Genomic DNA, 21,317 nt, shown 5'->3' with positions numbered 1-21,317 from the left:
GTTATCCGGGAAAGTAGGCTCGTTTAGTTCTAGACAGAACTTCTTTGTAACAAAACAAACCATTAAATAAGTTTAAAAGCTTCATTATATATAAAATATCTGTCAAAAAATAAATTAAGCCTTTTAAATGCTAATTAATGCACCTAAAGAGTATAAGTTCCATTTGAATGTAAAATGAAGAACAAACATGACCATATCACTCCATGAAAAGAAGGAAATAAAAAACCACACATGTAAAAAATGAATGTTTTTTATTATGTAAAGTGCGGTGATATGTAATCAATGATTTCATAATCCTCTTCCTTTGGCCTGCTGAGTTCATCAGGTTTGGGGATTGGTGGGGGTGCTTTGCCCTCTTTGTACTGAAAATATTCCTGAAGCTTTTTCGGAGATCTGTTGTTTCCCTTCGGATGAGCGTTGTTGAGTACAGGCACATCGACTTCCGGCCTGCGACCATTTGGCGTATAGCTGCCAGGACTCAAGGACCGGCCTTTCACCGGAGGGGGCAGGCACAGCCTGTTCTGGCAGAAGTAATCGGTTCTGCCATCGCTGTGGCACCAGGTGCCATCCGGAAAGAAAGTGTCGATGCCCATGTCGTTGAACTCTTGTCTTGGGGTGTACCACGTGCCGGACTTCATTTTGCAGTATACCGCGCAGGACTGCCACTGGCGTTCTATAAAGAAAGGAGTTCATTGTGTATTATGCAATAAAAGGTTAATCCTGTATCCCCTAACGTAAGTCACACAATCGCTACTTTTCAGGAGAGCAGAAAAACGGTCGCTTGGTTTTTGCCAAATTTGCGGTTATCGTTTTGGGATACCTTGGATAATGTCCTCCCCCCCCCCTACTTTTTAAAACTGTCTGCTACTAATTTTCGTCAAAGAGATATTATCGCCAAATACCGAGATACTTTTGGTGACCTGAAAATGATGCTAAACATTTTCATCCGAAATGTTTCCTAATTAAGTAAAATATTTGGCGACCGTTTGAAATTGTGCAAGGACAAAATGATTTAAATTTTTGTTATATTTATAGATTTTCCTAATTTAATTGGAGGATTACTCTACATTTTAACGAAAGTTTTAATACTGACTCTCCCCAATGTACTCTCTGTGACTCTGATCAGGCTATGACCGCGGAACATTTAGACATGTGCGCTGCAATTAATGGTTTTAATTCTCTTGTTGAAAAGTAGGGTAACACCCCCTAGTAATTGGCAGGTCACTAGTGATTGGCATTTCCAACAAAAATGTCCTAAAATAAGATTTATATCCAATCTTTTAAAAGTAGAAGGCTATATACCAACTGAATATACATTTACTTTAAAGATTGTAACTTCAATCCATGTTACTACATTGTATCAGAGCATGGAAAGAAAAACAGATGTGGCTTGTGTCAAATCAGACATTTTTGTTGCAAAAGCTTCTTCTCTGGCTTAAGGGAAGCATGCACATCAATCCACTAAAATCTGACTTGAAATATATTTTAATTTTTGGTTGTCAAAAGTTTTGTTTAGTTGAAAGGAGTTACTTTAAGTAGGTAGAAGTATATTTTTGTCCCATTTTGGATTTTTGAAGTAATGATGCAATTTAGTGATGCTTCAGTTTTGCTAGTCTCCAGTAATTGGCACACATGTGCCAATAGTCAGTAAAGTGATGTGCAATGTGTCACTAGTTTGATTTCTGATACTTTTGTAGCAACAATTTTATATAGGTTGTACTATTGATTTGAATCCCACTGAATCTACTGTTATTTTATTTTAAAGAAACAATACTAAACCAATATATTTGGCCATCATAGTCAGATATTGGGACTGTAGAGGAAAGTTTCCTTTTATATCCCTTCCTTATGGTCCCTTAAAACCGTTGCGTAATGTTCCCTTTTCTGTGAAAACAGCTATAATTCCTAAAATCAAAACTGCATATCGACTGATGAAACAGCCATAATCTCGATTTTTTCCCCATATGTAGCACTCCAAATTTATTTTTGCTTCTCTAAAATACTTTTTCAACGGCAAAATATGTGATTTAATATTAATTTATGTAAAATTATCTACTTATCCATTCCCATAACGGGATGAAAACTACCCTACGTGCTATTATGATGCATAAGCTATGTTATTGTAAAGTTTCATTAAAGTTCATTCAGTAGTTTTTGCGTGAAAGTAACAAACATCGATACATCCATACAAACTTTCACATATATAATAGTAGTAAGATTAACTTCATTACTGCTATTTTTCATTGTTTTTGGCAACTATTAAAAAGCAGATTTCGAGTATTGTTTAGTTTTCACGTTGTTTAAAGGAAAAACCGGGTTGGCGAACTTTTTAAACTTTTTTTTTTTAAGGTTGTAAATCAAGTAGAGAATTTTTTCTTTTACTGCTTGGATAATTTTATGGTATCAGCAATAAAGTCGTATTTTTGTTTTGACAGTACTACGCTTTGTCTATTTTTTAACATATTTTTTTGTGAACCTTCGCAGAGTTTGCATACTTACCAAGTCACGGGGTAAGTTATCGAGCCGTATGGGGTAAGTTAGCAAATTGAGAAAAACTAATAATAGACACAGAAAATTTCACATAGAGTCTCAATGAAGCTTTAAATAAGCAAGTAAAACTTAACAATGAATGAAAAAAAACGAAATTAGTATTGTAATTGCTTTAAAATTAGGTATGTTAAATCATATAAAACATTTAATTTTGATTTTAGAAGTAAATGCTGAAAATTGCAAACATTTGAAATGAGCTATTTTATTTGCCTCCGTTCTTTTTTATGTTTCTTTTGGGTTTGCATTCCTTTTTTCTTGGATTTAGAGATTTCTTGCATGTTTTGGGGATTTTTTTGTGGTGATTTCCTTTTTTCTGCTAAGATTCATTCTTCCTGAAGAGCCTTTGTGACTAGAGTATTAAAGAGTGTTACTGTAGACCTCTTTCGCTTCCATCCTTTCTTGATATGACCCTCTACAGCTTTAGGATAAGGTCGTATATTATCTGGAGTAATGCTCATAGACGTATGTGGGTTTAGCTAAGACATAGCGCTATCTTGAGTAAGTAACTCTAAATTTGAATTATTGAATGAAGTAGCAACTGAATCTGCTCTAGGACAGGTACATCCAGTTTTATTACTTTCTTCCAACATGGTTGCTTGCTGGGCCAAACAGATTCACTCATAGATCTATGAGATTGGGAATCTGGCTGATCAGTGATATAACTTGGCATAAAGTCACAGTTCTGAAAAACGTTTGAAATGCAGGGAAACACACCAGTTCTTTTGAAACCATTCATAATATTTATGTGGCTTGCTTCTTGTGGAAAAGCAACTGTTACCACCTTCGGTACGTCATAAATCGTCATTGGCTTTCCTGGATTATTCACCATCCAAAAATCACAGGCGTAATTAACATAATATATTTTAATGGGCAATATAGACTCTTATCAGGAGGCAGCAACTTATGGCTACAATGTGGTGGGAAAGAGAGCGATGTTATTATTATTTTTAGTAGTGTAGTTGTTTCCTTACAAAAATCAAGCCTTTCTATTGACGTGGGAGTCGTAAATGTCTAGTCAGAGAATCAGAGGTTTTTCTTTGAACATATAGTGTTTTTAGAAAAATCCTTTAAGAAATCTGGAAACATTTCAGCTGTCATCTACCCACTAGGAAATGCGCCATACATGCAGCATTACGTCTGGTGCAGTTTTCCCGTTGTTATTTTTTCTCTTGTATTTTCTCATTTCCGGAAAGAAGAGAACATATGTCTGCAATTGTATAAGCATGTCGATAAGAAATGATAAGCTCAATAATAGTGTAACTAATACAAATATTTCATTAAATTGACAATTTACAGAATTTAAATTTCAATTATTTAATGTTTTGACTCTAAAAACTTAACTTGGGGCAAATATGCCAACTCGCACACTTACCCCGAAAAAAGTTCGCCTACTAGCCTCAACTCGCAGTATTGAAAACAAGTTACAGTGGTTTAAAAATGGTTTCATAAAATAGAGAATAATACGTCATTTGTTGCGTAGAAGCATGGGCTATTCAATATTAATAAGTTGCGGTAAATTAATCCACTATTATATGTTTTATAAAAAGATAACTAAGGATGAAAAAAATTACTTAACACTGCGAAATAACAACTTTCTCTCGTACAACACGCTTTTTTTTAGAAGATTTCACTGAAAATATACTGGTAGTAGTGAAGCATCTACGTGGTTACGTGACAACTCACTCAGAGCTGTCAAACCAAAAACGTGAAAATTATTTAACATTCGCACACTTACCCCTTCGCATACCAGCCCCGATCTCCCCTACTCTATTTTCTGCATTAAAATACACAATTTTTCTATGAATATGCCTTATTCAGGCTTAGAAAGAACAAGAGCGTGACGGTGGAGAAAACGTGCTGATAAAGTGACAGATCAGAATAAAAGGAAGAAAACATAAAAGTTTTACTTTTATCGTGTTTCTTTATGACGCACAGTTTTTTTTTTAATTATTATTATTCTTTTTAAGACCTGATATCTTCGAGGAAAATGTATATGAAGAACTAGGATATTAAAATCAATAGGAAGCAAAGCCAAGTACACACACACACACACACACACACACACACACACACACACACACACACACACACACACACACACACACACACACACACACACACACACACACACACACACACACACACACTTTTTTTCCCTACCATCTTCCATTTCATCCTTTGAGAGTTAGTTCTTTTTATGGAATTGATCGCTTTTATAATCTCCACTGTTTTCGCATATTTCACGCCTCTAAAAATACCATAAAAGAATCCCTATTTTTACTAATTGAGAAAAACCTTGGAAATATCTCTGTTTTTATAGTTCGTGTTATTTATTTTGCCCTCTCATTGAAAAGTACTTGAATTTAAACTATTCCTTTGAAAAAATATTTAAATGAAACTTGATGACTATCAGTTTGAGACTGAATTTTTTTTCATTTTTTCTTTTCGTTTTACTTACGGGGTAAACGATGTCACACTTTTGATCAACATTTTATCCCCCCCCTTTACAGTATCGCACTTTACCCAGTGGCGCACACAGGAATTTTGCAAGGGGAGGGTCCAAGATCGAAAGCCTCATTTTCATATTATGACCCAATACGTCGTTAAACATATTGACTTGATTTTGTCGATTCGCGAGAACGGAAAACAGTAAAAAATAAACTATTGAATAAATAATTAGCATTTTGTAATGAAACATACCTAAACAAATTACCAGAAAGCAAAATAATTTTACGCTTTTACTTTTCTTATAGTTAAGAAATGGATTCAGCAAAACAAATTCATCGTTGTAGAAGCACCATATGGTTATAGAAGTTCATAGATTCTCATTTTAATCTATAAATATAAAACTAAAAACATCGTTATTACAGTGTGTTCATTTATAATCACCATTCTACTTCTTTTAGGTCATTTGTTGTAGGAAAAGTGCACAATATTTTTGAAAATCTTTTAACATAACGATTTTATTTTTTCATTTATTAGAACTGAAATTATTGTTATCTTTGTCTGGAAATATTTTACGTACAAAATACATAGAACCGTAATCAATCGGGGAAAAAAACAAGACCTATGGGAGGGGTCCGGACCCCCTGGACCCCTCCCTTGTGTGCGCCACTGCACTTTACCTAACTTCCTCCCCTTTATCATATGTCACGCTACTTTTTTAATATATTCTTTTAATTAAATCTTATCATATTCTTTTAAGAAATGTGTAATGTAGCACTTTTTGTTACCCTCTCCCTCCCCCTTGACACAAACTGTCACGATTTCACAAAAGGAATAGGGGGGGGGGGTGTCGTGAAATGGTGATAGTTGGGAATGAGGATTAGGTAGCCTTTTTCCCTTAAAGCATAACATCACATTTGTAGACAACTCTTTCATTCATATATTTTAAAAATTGTTTTACTCCTGAAAAAATATATTTTAATAAATTTGGAGCCTAAGACGATCGAAAGAGACAGAGATACAGATACAGCTGCTGTTGGAAAACCGATGTTGACATACAAAAATGTAGGTTCGTTTAGTTTCGAACGGACTTTTTTTTTATAATCATTACTAGGGGCCTCTGCCCCTTGCTCGCTAACTCTGACCAATCCCCCAAGATTGCTTCGCAATCTTATTTGATTTGCAAAGATTTAAATCGTCATTTGAAAAGAAACAGATTAAAAACGCATTATGAGCTCCCTTTAGAACAAAAAGCATCTCTTACACGGATTTCAAAATAATTTGTACCAACTTGCAGAACAATAACACTAAGAGGCTCCTGAGCTCTGCAAAACTGCAGTTGTGTACGTTTAAAAAGTCACTTTTATGTTCGTAATCTCTAGTAATATATTTTGCTCTTCAGTTCGGGGCTTGAATTGAGTTGAGCCTAAAATTTTTCGTTAAAATCGAAACCCTTAAAATTTGTGAATAAGAAAGAATAAACAAACGAATCGAAAAGACGTAACTATGGCAACGACAAATAAAACATCATTAATTTGAATGGAGATGAAATTTTTCGAACATGATTAAAACTGCTCGTAACTTTTTTTTCTTTGGAGTTAGAAGGTAAGTTTTTCGACCAAAGGTTGAGTTAGATCTGGAGTAAAAAAAGCCGCTATTTCCAGTGGTGTCAAAAAGAAAACTGTGGGACAATTCCTTTACTTTTTACTGATAGATTTAATTAAGAAAGTAGTGCCTAAATTTTAGCTAAACTTAAAAAATTTCGAGCTAAAATCGAAAATAACTCCCGCCGTATTTAAGTTGAAACAAATTGCGTAGAACGCGGACAATTCTACACTTTCCAACAGCATATAATATTAATGTATGCAAGTAATTTTTCACCCCTTAGGCAATAATAGGCAATTTACGCAAAATTTGACCTTAAAAATTAATTACAAAAAAACTAATTCGAATTTTAAAAAAACAAAACCCCAGGAGCAAACTACCGGGACTCGAAGTATTTTTGTAAAAAATTTGAAGGCTGTAGGTGCTATGGGGTATCTTTGACGCAGGCCAGCCACTGATTTCCTTTCAAAATTTTCTTTGACCTTACTTTTTCTTAATATAAAGAGATTATAACACAGAATGAACTTACTCTCATTGTATTTCACTTGTGTCCCATGTGGTGTGACTTCAGGTAAATATTGGGAGAAGTACTCGCATCTTTGCTTGGCATAATCAGCAGGAGCAGTACGTGCTTTGCACAGCTAAAAAAGAAAAGATTTGATTCTTTGATGGGAGCTTACTGATTCAAATAATTTTGTTATTCGGTAGAGTATCAAGGAAAAAAATTCAGTTGATTTTGTCTCAAAGCCTAACTATATGGTTTAGTTGCCATATGAGCACACGCGACTTCTATTTCTTGATTTATATCCTTAATCTCTAATTCAATAAATGACTTTTTCCAAAAATTTTAACAAATAATTTCTGAACTAAAACACAAAAAGGGAAAAAATCATTATAATAAAACTCATTACTTTAACCTTTTAAAATATTTTTATTTTTATTTTTCCTGTTTTAATTACTTCATTATCTTTTTTTCCGAAAATTTTTAACAAATATTATTTCTGACCTGAAAAAAAAGGGAAAATGGTTTTAAAAAAAAATTGAATTCGTTTCTGACAAGTTAAAATTTTCACTCTCAAGGATTGTAATAAAGTGATTACCCTGTGTTCATAAAAGTTAAAATTTTGCTTTAATTTCAGTCTTTATTTTTAGGTTTTTTCTTCATTTACACTGTAAATCATACAAGATGAACGCTAATGGATCGCAATATTCTAACCATAGTACATGAAGCAATAGCAAAAATTAAATTATTCATGCAGTAAAAAATGTACGCAACTGTATAAAAGCTACTATACTAAGAAGTTGTAATATTTAAAAAAGAAAGTAAGATTTATTTATTTTTCTTTTTTTTTATTTTTGAAGGAAGCAAAAATAAAAATGAATTTATTAAATTGGTCTTTAGTTAAAAGAAATTCTTAAGTCAAATTAGATTTAAAAAGTAATCACGCATAATTAATTAACGTGTGTAGCATTAAAAACTAGGCAATAAAATGAAAGAAATAGTACATTACTTCAAAAAGAAAAAAAGAAAGAAAACAGAAAAAGGGAGGAGGAGGAGTACATGTACAATTATCAGAAGTTATAATTTTGAAAATCATAATAGTTATAAAGTATATTGCGCCTGAAATCTGAAATTGCAACCGCTTAATCTTTGATATAAATAGATTTTGTGGAATATTATTAACTTGAGTGCTTATAAATAATAAAAGTAACTACAGAAATTCAACTATAGAATTAATTTTTATGTTTTTGCTAATACGTACCTTGGAATCGTCGCAGAAATGAATTCGAATGTTATCGCCTTCGCAAGTCTTTTCGGTGTTTTTAGGCCTAGTAAAACATAGTAGTTTGTTTTAACATGGAAAAAGTTATCAACATACACAATATAAAGAGTAAACTAAATAAAATAATAGTTTAAAAAATTAAAAAAGCACGCTTTAGTAGCAAAATGAACTAAAAAGTTAAAAATAATCTTTGGATGACAAGTATATAAAGTAATTGACCAAACACTTAATTTTACTGTAATAAAAAAAAAAAAAACTGTGGGGGTCTGCCTATTTACATTTTTGCATGGATAACAAGTGGAAGAAATTTAAGACAACTGATAAGAAGCCCCCCACGCTTTTTTTCTATTACAAGTACAGTAAACAAGTTACAGTAAAATTAAGTGTTTGGTCAATTACTTTATATACTTGTCATCCAAAGATTATTTTTTACTTTTTAGTTTATTTTGCTACAAAAGCGTGTTTTTTTTTAATTTTTTAAACTATTATTTTTTTTTTTTTTCAAATAAGGTCTACTAAATATTGTTAACACACTTGTAACTCTCCTTTAATTAAAATCTTTATGCGTGTGTTCGATTTTTATAATGGGATGTATCTTAGTATTCCACTGCATTATTTGCATCAGACATTTTGAATGCTTTCTGGTAAATTCATGTGCAAACATTGTTACATTCCGCAGCTTTGATTTGTACGTTATAAGTAATTCTAATAAACCACTGGCTATTTGTCCAAAGGAAAGTTGGACCCACAAACATACCCACAAACATACAAGTTAAGCTAATAAAAGCGTGTTAATTAGAATAAACTAATAACTTATCGTTAATAAATTAATTTAATTATAGAATATTGCATTGTCATCGGGTTTGAGGTTGCAGTCCAAATTTTAAAAGAATCCGATTGCAAAAAGTGAGCGAAAATTGAGTTGCAAGATTATGAATTTAATTTCGGCGTAGACGGGATTAGAGCACACGCCCAATGATTCCCGAAGGTGGACGTCGGCGAAGACCCGCGAGTTAGGCCGCTCGGCCACGAACGCTCATAAAGTGGTGGAATGGACTAACAGTAATAAGCCATTAGTAATAAGCCATTAGTCCAAAGGAGAGTTACTCACAAACATACAAATGAAGCTAATAAAAGTGTGTTAAAAAAGTCTTTTAAACTGATTTGTCGCCTTTATCGCTGTCTGAGGACAAATTGATGCTGTCGTGTTTTAGGGAGAAGAACATTTCGCCAAACATGACTTCTCTGTTTGTTAAACATATGAAAATGTGTTTTCATTTAAAAATAGTTATTAATCTTCAGAGTTTATTTGAGATATTGATGCTACTTCAAAGATTTGTCTTTTCCCCCTCAGTTTTTGTACAAATGAATGTTAGCTTGAGCAAGGCCGTATCCAGAAATTTTTTTCGGGAGGGGCCCGGATTAGCACATTGCCCTAAAACACACACACATATCTATATACAGTGGCTCCCAAAAGTGTTCGTACACCTTGAAATCTTGTAGTAAAACCAAAATAACGCAAAACTGAATTCGAACATGAAGATTTTTTTCACACCATTCCTATGCCATTCTGAATAAAACCCAGTAGTTTTTTTCAAAATATTGCCAGATTTTATTTTCGAAATTTGTCAAAAACCGAAGAGACAGAGAAAAAATGCGCCACAAAAGTCATCGTACACTGAAATATTTTCGAATAAATTCATAATTAAAATTATCATATGTGGTTTTTTTTTATTATTTTTGCATTGTAATGCGACTATAAAGTCATTTGCCGTTAATTTTTTGTGTATTTATTCCCTAATATTGTGCTTATTATTTTTAAATGGCAGGTATGCGTAGAAAACAACAAACACGATTCGAAATTTGATTTTTTTCCCCTAACAGTAGCCGTAAATTGGTTTGAAATGTCTCTAAATTGGTTAATTTATACCATTCTACAGTGAAGTACTTGATAAAATGCTTTTAAGACAAGAATCGGATCGAAAACAAAGGAAGAAAAGATCAACTGGCAAAGTTAACAAAGCGTGATCGGAGGTTTACAGTTAAAAAAAACATGAAAAGTACACATTTTAGAACTGAAAAAGTTTCTGCAGAATTGAATGAAACATTTTACGTTTAATTTTTACCAAAAATTGTTCGCCAAGATTTCTGATTAGCTGGGACCTCTTTCCACAGAAATTTTCTTGTTCGTGCGAAAAACAGTAAGCTTACGCTTTCCGTAGTAAAATCAATGATAAATAAGCTCAAAACGTTTTGGAACAGCGTCTTACTTATAGATGAAACTAAATTCAACATTTTGGGTTAAATTGTTGTATAATTGTAAATGGAAGAAAAAAAATGAGGAATTTAATCTTAAGAACTTAGTTGGTTCTGTTAATCAGGACGGTGAAGGTGTTCTTGTGTGAGAGTGTATCTCAGCATCAGGACTTGGAAATATGGAATTTTTTGGTGAAATAATGAATTATGCTGCTCATTTAAATATTTTAAAAAACAATTTTAAACTATTAGCCCAAAATTTGGTAATCGGAAACAACTTTGTTTTTTTTTTTTAATCAAGATAACGATAAGAAGCACACGTTCGCGTTTGGGGCCTCAAAATTTGTCCTTAAGCTTAGAAATATCTCCTCAATCTCCAGATTTAAACTTAATGGAACATATTTGGAGATATCTGGTGGCTAGATTACGAAAATACACCATTGAAACGAAAAGCGAACCAGAAACAGTAAGATTGGAAGTGCGGCTGAACACTTACTCAGAAATTGCACAAAAAAAGAAAGAAAAAACAATGATATCTATTCCCAGACGTTTAAAAGCTGTCGTTGATACTGCATGATATTCTACTAAATAATAATTTAATAAAAAGTTAGATTATTTACTAATTTTTTGACATTTTTTTCAAAGTGTACAAAGACTTTTGTGAGATAAAATTTCCGGCACTTTTTGATTTTTGATTTTTTAAAAAATAAGTTTTAATGTTTTATTAAAAATTTTCATGTAGTTTTGTTAAAAATAGATCATAGATCATATAATAAAATATCTATTCCGAAATACTAATTCTAACCAATGGATAAAGGCCTATTTCATTAAAAGTCGTTGGTTACGAACACTTTTGGGAGTCACTGTATATAAAAATGGACTTTGGTAAATTTGTTCCCTAAGATCTCAGAAACTACACGGCAGATTTGGCTGAAACTTTCACCGTTTGTTCTTTTTGGTACTGGGGAGATTTGTAGACCAGTTCGATAAAAATCCGATTGATAGTTCCTTTTTTATTCTAATTTGTCCAAATTTTCGCATAAATGCCCCAATATGACGGTTAAAAAATACGTGCACATATTGAAATTATGTGTCCATCGAAAGCGCTTATTTTTCTGCTGAAGATGGCATCTGTTAGAAAGTTCTAAGTTGTATGAAAAACGAGTTATGGGCTTTTTTTGTTCCATGTTCGAAGGCTTTCCTCAACCCAATTCATTATTTAGTGTATCATCTCAATTCCCAGTTCATAGTTAGAATTGTTGAATGTTTGTGTTTCGTCTGACTGTTTGAGGCTTTTCTCAAGTCAAATCTTAAAGTAACGTTTTTTCCCCAAGATTGGCTAATAATAACTATAGATTTGGTTGATTATTTTCCACTTAAACAGAACTTTAGTGTAATGAATGGGGTTTCTTTTATTATTTGTGCTGATTGGATTTTTTAATCATTATCCAATCTAACAGCAGAAACCTCGCCAAAATTTATGCAGAAAGATTTCAGTTGCGGATGCATTTGGCAGTTTTTTTCAACTGTCACGGTTTTTGAAATCAAAGACTACGTAATAATGTTTGTCAGCTTTCACCATGTAAACAAAATATCGTCAATCAAAGAATCTTTAAAAACTTTTTTTACTGTAAAATAATCCAGCAACTAAATTAGGCAAATCCATAAACAGCACAAAAACTTCCCTTAATTTGACTTTGTGCACAAATTCAAACCATCGCCAAATTTTACTACTTATTTTGGAAATATTGCGGATGAAATTGTTTAGCTCCATTTTATGGTGACCAAAAGTATCTTAGCATATGGCGTCAATATCTCTTTAACAAAAATTAGTAACATTCCGTTTTACAAAGTAAGGAGGGGGAGCATTATCCAAGGTATCCCAAAACGATTCCCGCAAATTCGGTGATATTTTAAATCGCACCTAGAACCCACAATAATTAAGACTTTCCAAAATAACTGAAGCAAGTTTAAGGGGATCACGGGCGCGCGGCTACATTTTTTTAAGCAGTTCGTTTTTCAATAGACATGCAGAGAAGGTAAGACTCAATGTAAAAAAAAAAAAAAAATAAGCATTAACTGATAAATCTTTTTAAACATATGAAGTTTAATTTCATATTTCGGAAATTCTTCAAATTTGTATACGCTTAAATTTCGTGTTTTCGTTTCTAAATGAATACTATTTTGCTTTTTTTACTTACTGCTACTTTAGTTTTATGAGTAAGGAAGAAGCTAGATTTTAAGTCACGTCAAAAAGGTGAGTTTTAAGTTCTTTCACTTAAAACAGAAAACAAATGCAAGTAACGATTGTTTCTGATAATTATTGCTAACCCAGGCAACGCCGGGTATTTTTGCTAGTAGTATATATAGACACACCAAACGCATAAAAATGTTAACATAGAAGCCTTTTTGTCTCGATTTTTAATGATTCCACTGTTTGGACTGTTGTTATTTTAATTCTTATTATTTTTCTTACTCACCTTGTAGTGGTAAGGATAACAGGAGAGTGTCCCTTTAAATCGGATGTAGAACATCCATAATTTCAGAGAGTTCGGGGGGTTTTTTCCCCGAGAAATGTTTGAAAGAAAACTCTGTATTTTGAGGCTTTATATTAGGTAATTGAGATTACAAAAATATGAAGAAAAAAAAAGGCGAACAAAGTCTTTTAAAAGTTAAACATTCTTTTGCAAATCAAGATCAAACAAAACTAGTATGTTGTGGCCATCACGAAACTTTCTTCTATATTTTTCCTTTTTCTGATCCCTCCCCATGCTTGACGAGGAAGCAATATTCCTCACAGAAACAAAATTACACATGCAAAAACTTGACGACCATCCCAATGTCTGAATTATTGTAAAAACAAAACAAAGAGCGAAAATTGAAAGTTACTTTAAAAGCCTTACTTGAATTAATTACAAATATTTTATTTATTAACAAACATAAGATGGCAACAGTTAAAAATTTTAAATCATTGAGATAATATTTCCGATCATTTCCATACAATTAAAATCACGAGAAATACGCAGACGACAATCTATTACGATTTATCTTTCTTATTGTTGCATTAATAAAACTATTTTTATTCGCAAAAAAAAATCAACACCTCTTGGAGCGATTGGAGTCAAAATTGAACCAAAGCCTGTTTACGTATGGATTCACATATATTCCAAATTTCAACCAGAACGTAGCATTACTTCTTGAGATAGGGCACTTACAATGGAAAAAAAGAACGGGCGATTGCGCTACCCCCTTTTTAGCTGTTGACACCAAAATAAAATCAGCTCTTATACCCACTAATAGACCAAGAGCTGACCCCCCAAAACACGATTTATCTCTTTTATGGCTTGTGGCCGGTTAAAATAATAAAAAAATGCAATTTAAAACTTTGGCTCGAATCCCCCCCACTAATTTTGGGTCACACGGCTGCGTGGGTGGATGAAAGGTCAAAAAAATGAAAAATATCAAAGTGATGAGTTAAATGGCTAAAAACTATATAATAGCATTAAATTAATGAGAAAAAACCCGTAGCTAATTTCCCCCCCAGCTATGTTGGGGCGAACGTGGTGCCCCCCAGGGGTAAAGTATCGATTATTAAACTTTTAAAAAAATGATCACTTTCGTGGGGGGGGAATTTTACAGGGTATTAGTTTCATTATTTTGATTGCCAAAAAAAATTCCCCCCCAGTAACTATGGGTCAATTTGTCAAAAAAAAATTTTTTTGTTCCTCTTTATTTGGTTCAAGTCGAGTATTGTTCGAACTTACGCATGACTGTTTAAGTTGCAAAAAAAACCCCCAAAGTTTGAACGTTTTTTCATTAAAAAAAACTCGTAGCAATCCCCCCCCCACACCTATGGAGGGGGTTGCTACGCGGTGCGCAGTTTTACAACGTGGTGCCCCCCCCCAGGGGTGAATTGTCGATTGATTAAATTAAAAATAAATGATCACTTTCGTGGAGGAAATTTTACAGAGTATACATTTAATTGCAAAACAAAATATCTGCTCCCCAGCAATTATAAGTCTACTAGCTGCATTGCCAGGCGTTGCACGGTCTACCTCAAAAATGTACGTATATTCGGCGTTCCAAGCATTTTATACAATTATATAAATTTTCTCGCTTTCATTACATTTCTTATTGCTGCTCCACTCTTATTAGTCAAAGCGCAATGTTATATAGCCTATAGCCTTCTCAATAAATGGACTATTCAACATAAAATGAATTTTTCAGTTCGAACCCGTCGTCCCTGTAGACCAAGAGCTGAGCCCCCAAAACACGGTTTATCTGTTTTATGGCGGGTGGCCGGTTAAAATAATAAAAAAATGTGATTAAAAATTTTGGCTCTAATCCCCCCCCCCTCCGCCCACTATTTTCGGGTCACACGCTGCATGGGTGGATGAAAGGTCAAAATAAAAGAAAAATATTAACATAAGTGAAATGGCTAAAAATTATATAATAACATTAAATTAATTAAAAAAAACCACGTAGCAAATCTCCCCTCCAGCTATGTTGGGGCGAATGTGGGAGCCCCCCCCCCCCCCAGAAGTGAATATCGATTGTTAAAATTAAAAAAAAAAAAATCACTTTCGTGGGGTTGGGGATGGGGAACTTTACAGGGTATTTGTTTCATTATTTTGATTTCCAAAAAATCTCTCCCCCCCCCCCAGTAAGTATGGGTAAATTTGTCAAAAAAAAAAAGTTTTTTGTTTCTCTTTATTTGGTCCGAGTCCAGTACTATTTGAACTTTCCCATGACCTCTTAAATTGTAAAAAACAATTTCAATTATTTATTTGGTAAAAAAAAAAAAAACACGTAGAAAATCCCCCCCCCCCCCCCAGCTATGTTAGGGCGAACTTGTTGCCCCCCCAGGAGTGAATTATCGATTGATTAAATAAAAAAAAAAGATTACTTTCGTAGAGAGGAGGGATTTTCTCAGAGTTTACATTTGATTGTAGCAGGAAAAAATATCCCCCCCCCCCCCAAAAAAAATGTTTTTAATTTAAATTAGAAATTTTGAAATATTTTTCAAAATGAAAGGAAGCAATTCAGCGTCCGTACATCTGCTTCTACCACTGTGTGCTCAGCATGAAAAGAATGAAGGGGAAAGTATACGCCTGTGATGATTTCTTCTTGCTGTTTCGAGGGCAGTTTCGTCAGTGATCAACTGTAGCCAACACAGTCAAGTCGTTATAGCTGTTGGTTTTTCTTTTCGGAGCACGCTGTACCGCATCCTTAAACTGAAAACGTAAAAAAATCCTTTTTTCAAAAATATATTTTGATGTTTTTATATTATGAGTGTTTTAAAGGGTAATTTTAAGTGTAGCCAGCCACCAGATAAAAGATAATGTTTTGACAGAAACTTTATTTGAAGGAATAAAAGTTTCAAAGATTCGAAAACACTGAAAACTGAAATTCCGTGATTTAGATTTTTCCGAGTTCTTAACAGAAGCAGATTTATATCATCGAGATTGCAAGAACATTTTTATCAAACTAGATAGACACTATCACAACCAATATGCTGAAGGTAAATAAATCAATATGAATTTCCAAATTATTATTTTAAAAATTCATTTAACGCATCGGATTAACGCATTAACATTTACAAGTAAAAACGTCGTTATTGCAATTTTAACATAAAATCACTTTTGTTTGTGAAATAAACTGATAATTACTGGGGTAGGGGGAGATTTTTTTTTTTTTTGCAATTAAAACAATTAAATGTATACTCTGGAGATAATATACTAAATTATCTTTTATCTGGTGGCTGGCTACACTTAAAATTACCCTTTAAAACACTCATAATATAAAAACATCAAAATATATTTTTGAAAAAAGGATTTTTTTTACGTTTTCAGTTTAAGGATTCGGTACAGCGTGCTCCGAAAAAAAAAACCAACAGCTATAACGACTTCACTGTGTTGGCTACAGTTGATCACTGACGAAACTGCCCTCGAAACAGCAAGAAGAAATCATCACAGGCGTATACTTTCCCCTTCATTCTTTTCATGCTGAGCACACAATGGTAGAAGCACATGTACGGACGCTGTATTGCTTCCTTTCATTTTGAAAAATATTTCAAAATTTCTAATTTAAATTAAAAACATTTTTTTGGGGGGGGGGGGATTTTTTTTTCCTGCTACAATCAAATGTAAACTCTGAGAAAATCCCTCCTCTCTACGAAAGTAATCTTTTTTTTTTTATTTAATCAATCGATAATTCACTCCTGGGGGCAACAAGTTCGCCCTAACATAGCTGGGGGGGGGGGGGGGGGATTTTCTACGTGTTTTTTTTACCGAATAAATAATTGCAATTGTTTTTTGCAATTTAAGAGGTCATGGGAAAGTTCGAATAGTACAGGACTTGGACCAAATAAAGAGAAACAAAAAACTATTTTTTTTTGACAAATTTACCCATAGTTACTGGGGGGGAGAGATTTTTTGGAAATCAAAATAATGAAACAAATACCCTGTAAAGATCCCCATCCCCAACCCCACGAAAGTGATTTTTTTTTAATTTTAACAATCGATATTCACTTCTGGGGGGGGGGGGGTTCCCACATTCGCCCCAACATAGCTGGAGGGGAGATTTGCTACGTGGTTTTTTTTAATTAATTTAATGTTATTATATAATTTTTAGCCATTTCACTTATGTTAATATTTTTCTTTTATTTTGACCTTTCATCCACCCATGCAGCGTGTGACCCGAAAATAGTGGGCGGAGGGGGGGGGATTAGAGCCAAAATTTTTAATCACATTTTTTTATTATTTTAACCGGCCACCCGCCATAAAACAGATAAACCGTGTTTTGGGGGCTCAGCTCTTGGTCTACAGGGACGACGGGTTCGAACTGAAAAATTCATTTTGTGTTGAATAGTCCATTTATTGAGAAGGCTATAGGCTATATAACATTGCGCTTTGACTAATAAGAGTGGAGCAGCAATAAGAAATGTAATGAAAGCGAGAAAATTTATGTAATTGTATAAAATGCTTGGAACGCCGAAAACACGTACATTTTTGAGGTAGACCGTGCAACGCCTGACAATGCAGCTAGTAGACTTATAATTGCTGGGGAGGAGATATTTTGTTTTGCAATTAAATGTATACTCTGTAAAATTTCCTCCACGAAAGTGATCATTTATTTTTAATTTAATCAATCGACAATTCACCCCTGGGGGGGGGGGCACCACGTTGTAAAACTGCGCACCGCGTAGCAACCCCCTCCATAGGTGTGTGGGGGGGGGGATTGCTACGAGTTTTTTTAATGAAAAAACGTTCAAACTTTGGGGGTTTTTTTTGCAACTTAAACAGTCATGCGTAAGTTCGAACAATACTCGACTTGAACCAAATAAAGAGGAACAAAAAAAATTTTTTTTGACAAATTGACCCATAGTTACTGGGGGGGAATTTTTTTTGGCAATCAAAATAATGAAACTAATACCCTGTAAAATTCCCCCCCACGAAAGTGATCATTTTTTTTTAAGTTTAATAATCGATACTTTACCCCTGGGGGGCACCACGTTCGCCCCAACATAGCTGGGGGGGAAATTAGCTACGGGTTTTTTCTCATTAATTTAATGCTATTATATAGTTTTTAGCCATTTAACTCATCACTTTGATATTTTTCATTTTTTTGACCTTTCATCCACCCACGCAGCCGTGTGACCCAAAATTAGTGGGGGGGATTCGAGCCAAAGTTTTAAATTGCATTTTTTTATTATTTTAACCGGCCACAAGCCATAAAAGAGATAAATCGTGTTTTGGGGGGTCAGCTCTTGGTCTATAAGGGCTACTTGTCAAAAAATTTTTGTTTGATTCCGTTCGTTATTTCTTGAGATACAGCAGTCACAATTGACGACAAAAAACGTTCTATAGCTCAACCCCCCTTTGAGTTATTCACACCAAAATTGAATCAGCACCTGCTCCTGTTAATGGCAACATATGGACCAAATTTTGTTTGATTCCGCCAGTTACTTCCTGAGGAATAGCAAGCACGCGTAACTCAAAAAACGTCCCATTGCTCCACCCCCCTTGGAGGAATTCGCGCCAAAAACTAATGGGCACAAGTTCACATAGGGGCACATATGTGTACCAAATTTCGTTCGATTTCATGCGGTAGTTTTTGCTGTAGAGCGGCCACAAAAAACTGGTCACACACAGACGTGACACACATACATACACACACACATACATACATACACACATACATACATACACACACACACACAGACAGACAGACATTTTCCAAAAATAGTCGAAATGAACTCAGCACACCTCAAAACGTTCGAATCCGTCAAAATTCGAAATTCGAAAATTTGCACGAATCCAATACTTTCTTCTATATATTAGATATAGAAAAAAGTAATAAAAATTGCTTGCAAGACAAATCATGGAACTTAACGGACAGAGAGGAAAAACGAGAGAGGAGAAAAGAGAAGCACTTCGTCATGTGCTCATATCGGCTTTTAGTGAAGTTTGTTTTTGATCACTTCCCCTACCCCCCCCCCCCCTTTTTTTCATTAAATGCCCTACAGTATGACAATTGTACAAAATAGTTTAAAAGAAATGGTGTAGACATTCAGAAAATAAGAACGGAAGAGTAATATTCTAGCCATTTGGACAATTCATACTTTATTTTCTTGATAAGATACGAAATTGAAGAAATTTTCAAGGAATTTCAAAAACTTAAATAATTTTCAAAGACTCTCAAACAGTTGAAATTATTTGAAGCTCTTTATTTACACTTTTGAGAAGTTGATTGCACAATCTTACAAAATGATTATAACTTTGTAAGACACACCCGTTTTAAGTTAAAAATAAATGCAACGAAATATTTCTCGAAACAAACTTTTTTTTTTTTTCAATCACAAGTAGTGCAGAAAATGAGAGAGTAGAGTAAGTGTTATTTTTTTTTCTTATACTAAAGGTATTAACAGTATGCAGTAGAAGTAAGAAAAAAAGAACAAGCAATAACAAAAGAACTTCCATGATACTGAATTTGGCATTAAATAAATGCAAAACAAGAAACATATCAGTCACAAAAATGATTTTGAAACTTATGCTACAAAAACGCGAGAATCGTGATTTTTGCATTTTTTACTCAGGATGTATCAAGGAGCTGAGTTTGGCACATCTTGGTAACAAAATACTCGCCTAATCGGAAACTAGGGGCCCAGCCTTTGGGGAGTCCCCGGATCGAAATCAGTACATTGTAAGTTTTATAAGAGTTTTAGAGGGAGGAGGGCAGGGTCGTGCACAGAGGGGAGAAGGGACACCTATTGGCCTGGGCCCGAGGTTAAATGGGGCCCAATATTTTAAAACCTAGGGTTGAAAATATAGGTAAACAATATGGGGGGGGGGGGCAAAAAAAGCATTTGTGACGGCCCCAAAATTTCTGTGCACACCCCTGGAGGAGGAAGTGCACAGAAGTCAGCTCGGTAGACTTGAAAAGTCTACCGAACTGACAAAAGGCCTGCCTTAACCCTGGACTGCCCTGAATTGAATTGGGAAAGAGAGCAGGAAGTCCTAAATAAAGGTCTAAATTTCAAGTTTGCCTTGCAGCTAATGAGAACTAGAACTGCTTTTTCTGTATGTCTTCAAAATATTATAAATTTTGAATAGTAGCAAAATTAAGAATAAAAAAAAAACTGTTATTTTCCTTTTCTGACATTAGGAATTTAAAAAAAAAAAAAAAAACTTTTGTTTTACGGTACAAAACATTTTTGGTTTCGGGGGGGGGGGGGGCGGGCCCGTCAGGCCCCCCCCCCCTCTGGATACGGTCCTGAGCTTGAGTAATTTCTGGCCAAAATACACATATGTATATTACGAGCAGCAGATTTCAAGTTTCTCTCAATCCAAAAAATTACACTAAACCAAAAATAGCTGAACATTTTTTACATTTAAAACGAGATTATTTTACAGCGGAGTTAATTTACTGTTATTTCTTTCGTTGGTAAAAAAAATCGCAATGATAAAAATGTTTTCCAGTGTCATTTTTGTGGTTTCCCATAACACGAGCCATCCCATGTAAGCAAACCTTTTCCCGAGTTTTGAAAATAATAGCAATAATGATAAGTAATAAAAAAATAAATTTATAGGTAAAATAATTGGCTTAAGTTTTTCAACGCTAATAATCCCAAATACAAGAATCCAAAACTTTCATTTTTCGATGAACATTATTATTTCATTCTTACTCATGCTAGTTGTAAGTAACAACAAAAGGAACTCTATATTCAGTGCTTTTATCCTGTTTACATTTAAATAAATAAGTAAATAAATATAATGTTGAACTCTCTTACTAAGATCACGTTTAATACGAAATTACGGCTAAAACGAACATTTTGTTCGTTAAGTTTGGTTTGTTGTCTAATTACATTAAAAATTTTCCGTTTAACGCGTTTATTAAATTGAATGTATCGGACGAACAAAAATTTCTGATCTATTTACTCAAAATGCAAGTGGTTGAATACTGTAATTTTCCTATTATAGAAATTATTCATCATTTTATTAGATAGTAGAAGTCGCATATGTATCGAGAAAAAAATATTAAATATTTTATATGGAGAATAAAGTCCATACATTTGTTCACCTTTGAACATTTCAATTTTCTCGGAGTTAAAACTTCATCTTCCACTGTGGATTACAAACTATTTCGCGATTGTCGATTATCATCTTCCTTTTGCAA

The 21,317-nt window shown here is 33.7% G+C and overlaps 1 protein-coding gene across 1 annotated transcript in view; it reads right to left on the bottom strand.

The window, feature by feature from the left end:
* Positions 1-254: 254 nt before the first annotated feature.
* Positions 255-21,317, bottom strand: part of LOC129224837 (A disintegrin and metalloproteinase with thrombospondin motifs adt-1-like) — a 77,172-nt gene continuing 56,109 nt past the window's right edge. The window contains exons 14-16 of the mRNA XM_054859384.1: positions 8,364-8,430; positions 7,130-7,241; positions 255-673 (exon numbers count right to left, since the gene is read on the bottom strand). Of these exons, the coding sequence (XP_054715359.1) occupies positions 255-673; positions 7,130-7,241; positions 8,364-8,430 (598 nt within the window). The remainder of the gene's footprint in view (positions 674-7,129; positions 7,242-8,363; positions 8,431-21,317) is intronic.

Source organism: Uloborus diversus, chromosome 6, assembly GCF_026930045.1.
Source record: "Uloborus diversus isolate 005 chromosome 6, Udiv.v.3.1, whole genome shotgun sequence".
Lineage (NCBI taxonomy): Eukaryota > Metazoa > Arthropoda > Arachnida > Araneae > Uloboridae > Uloborus > Uloborus diversus.
Note: the sequence above shows the minus strand (reverse complement) of the source record. Positions and strands in the feature narration are given on the sequence as shown.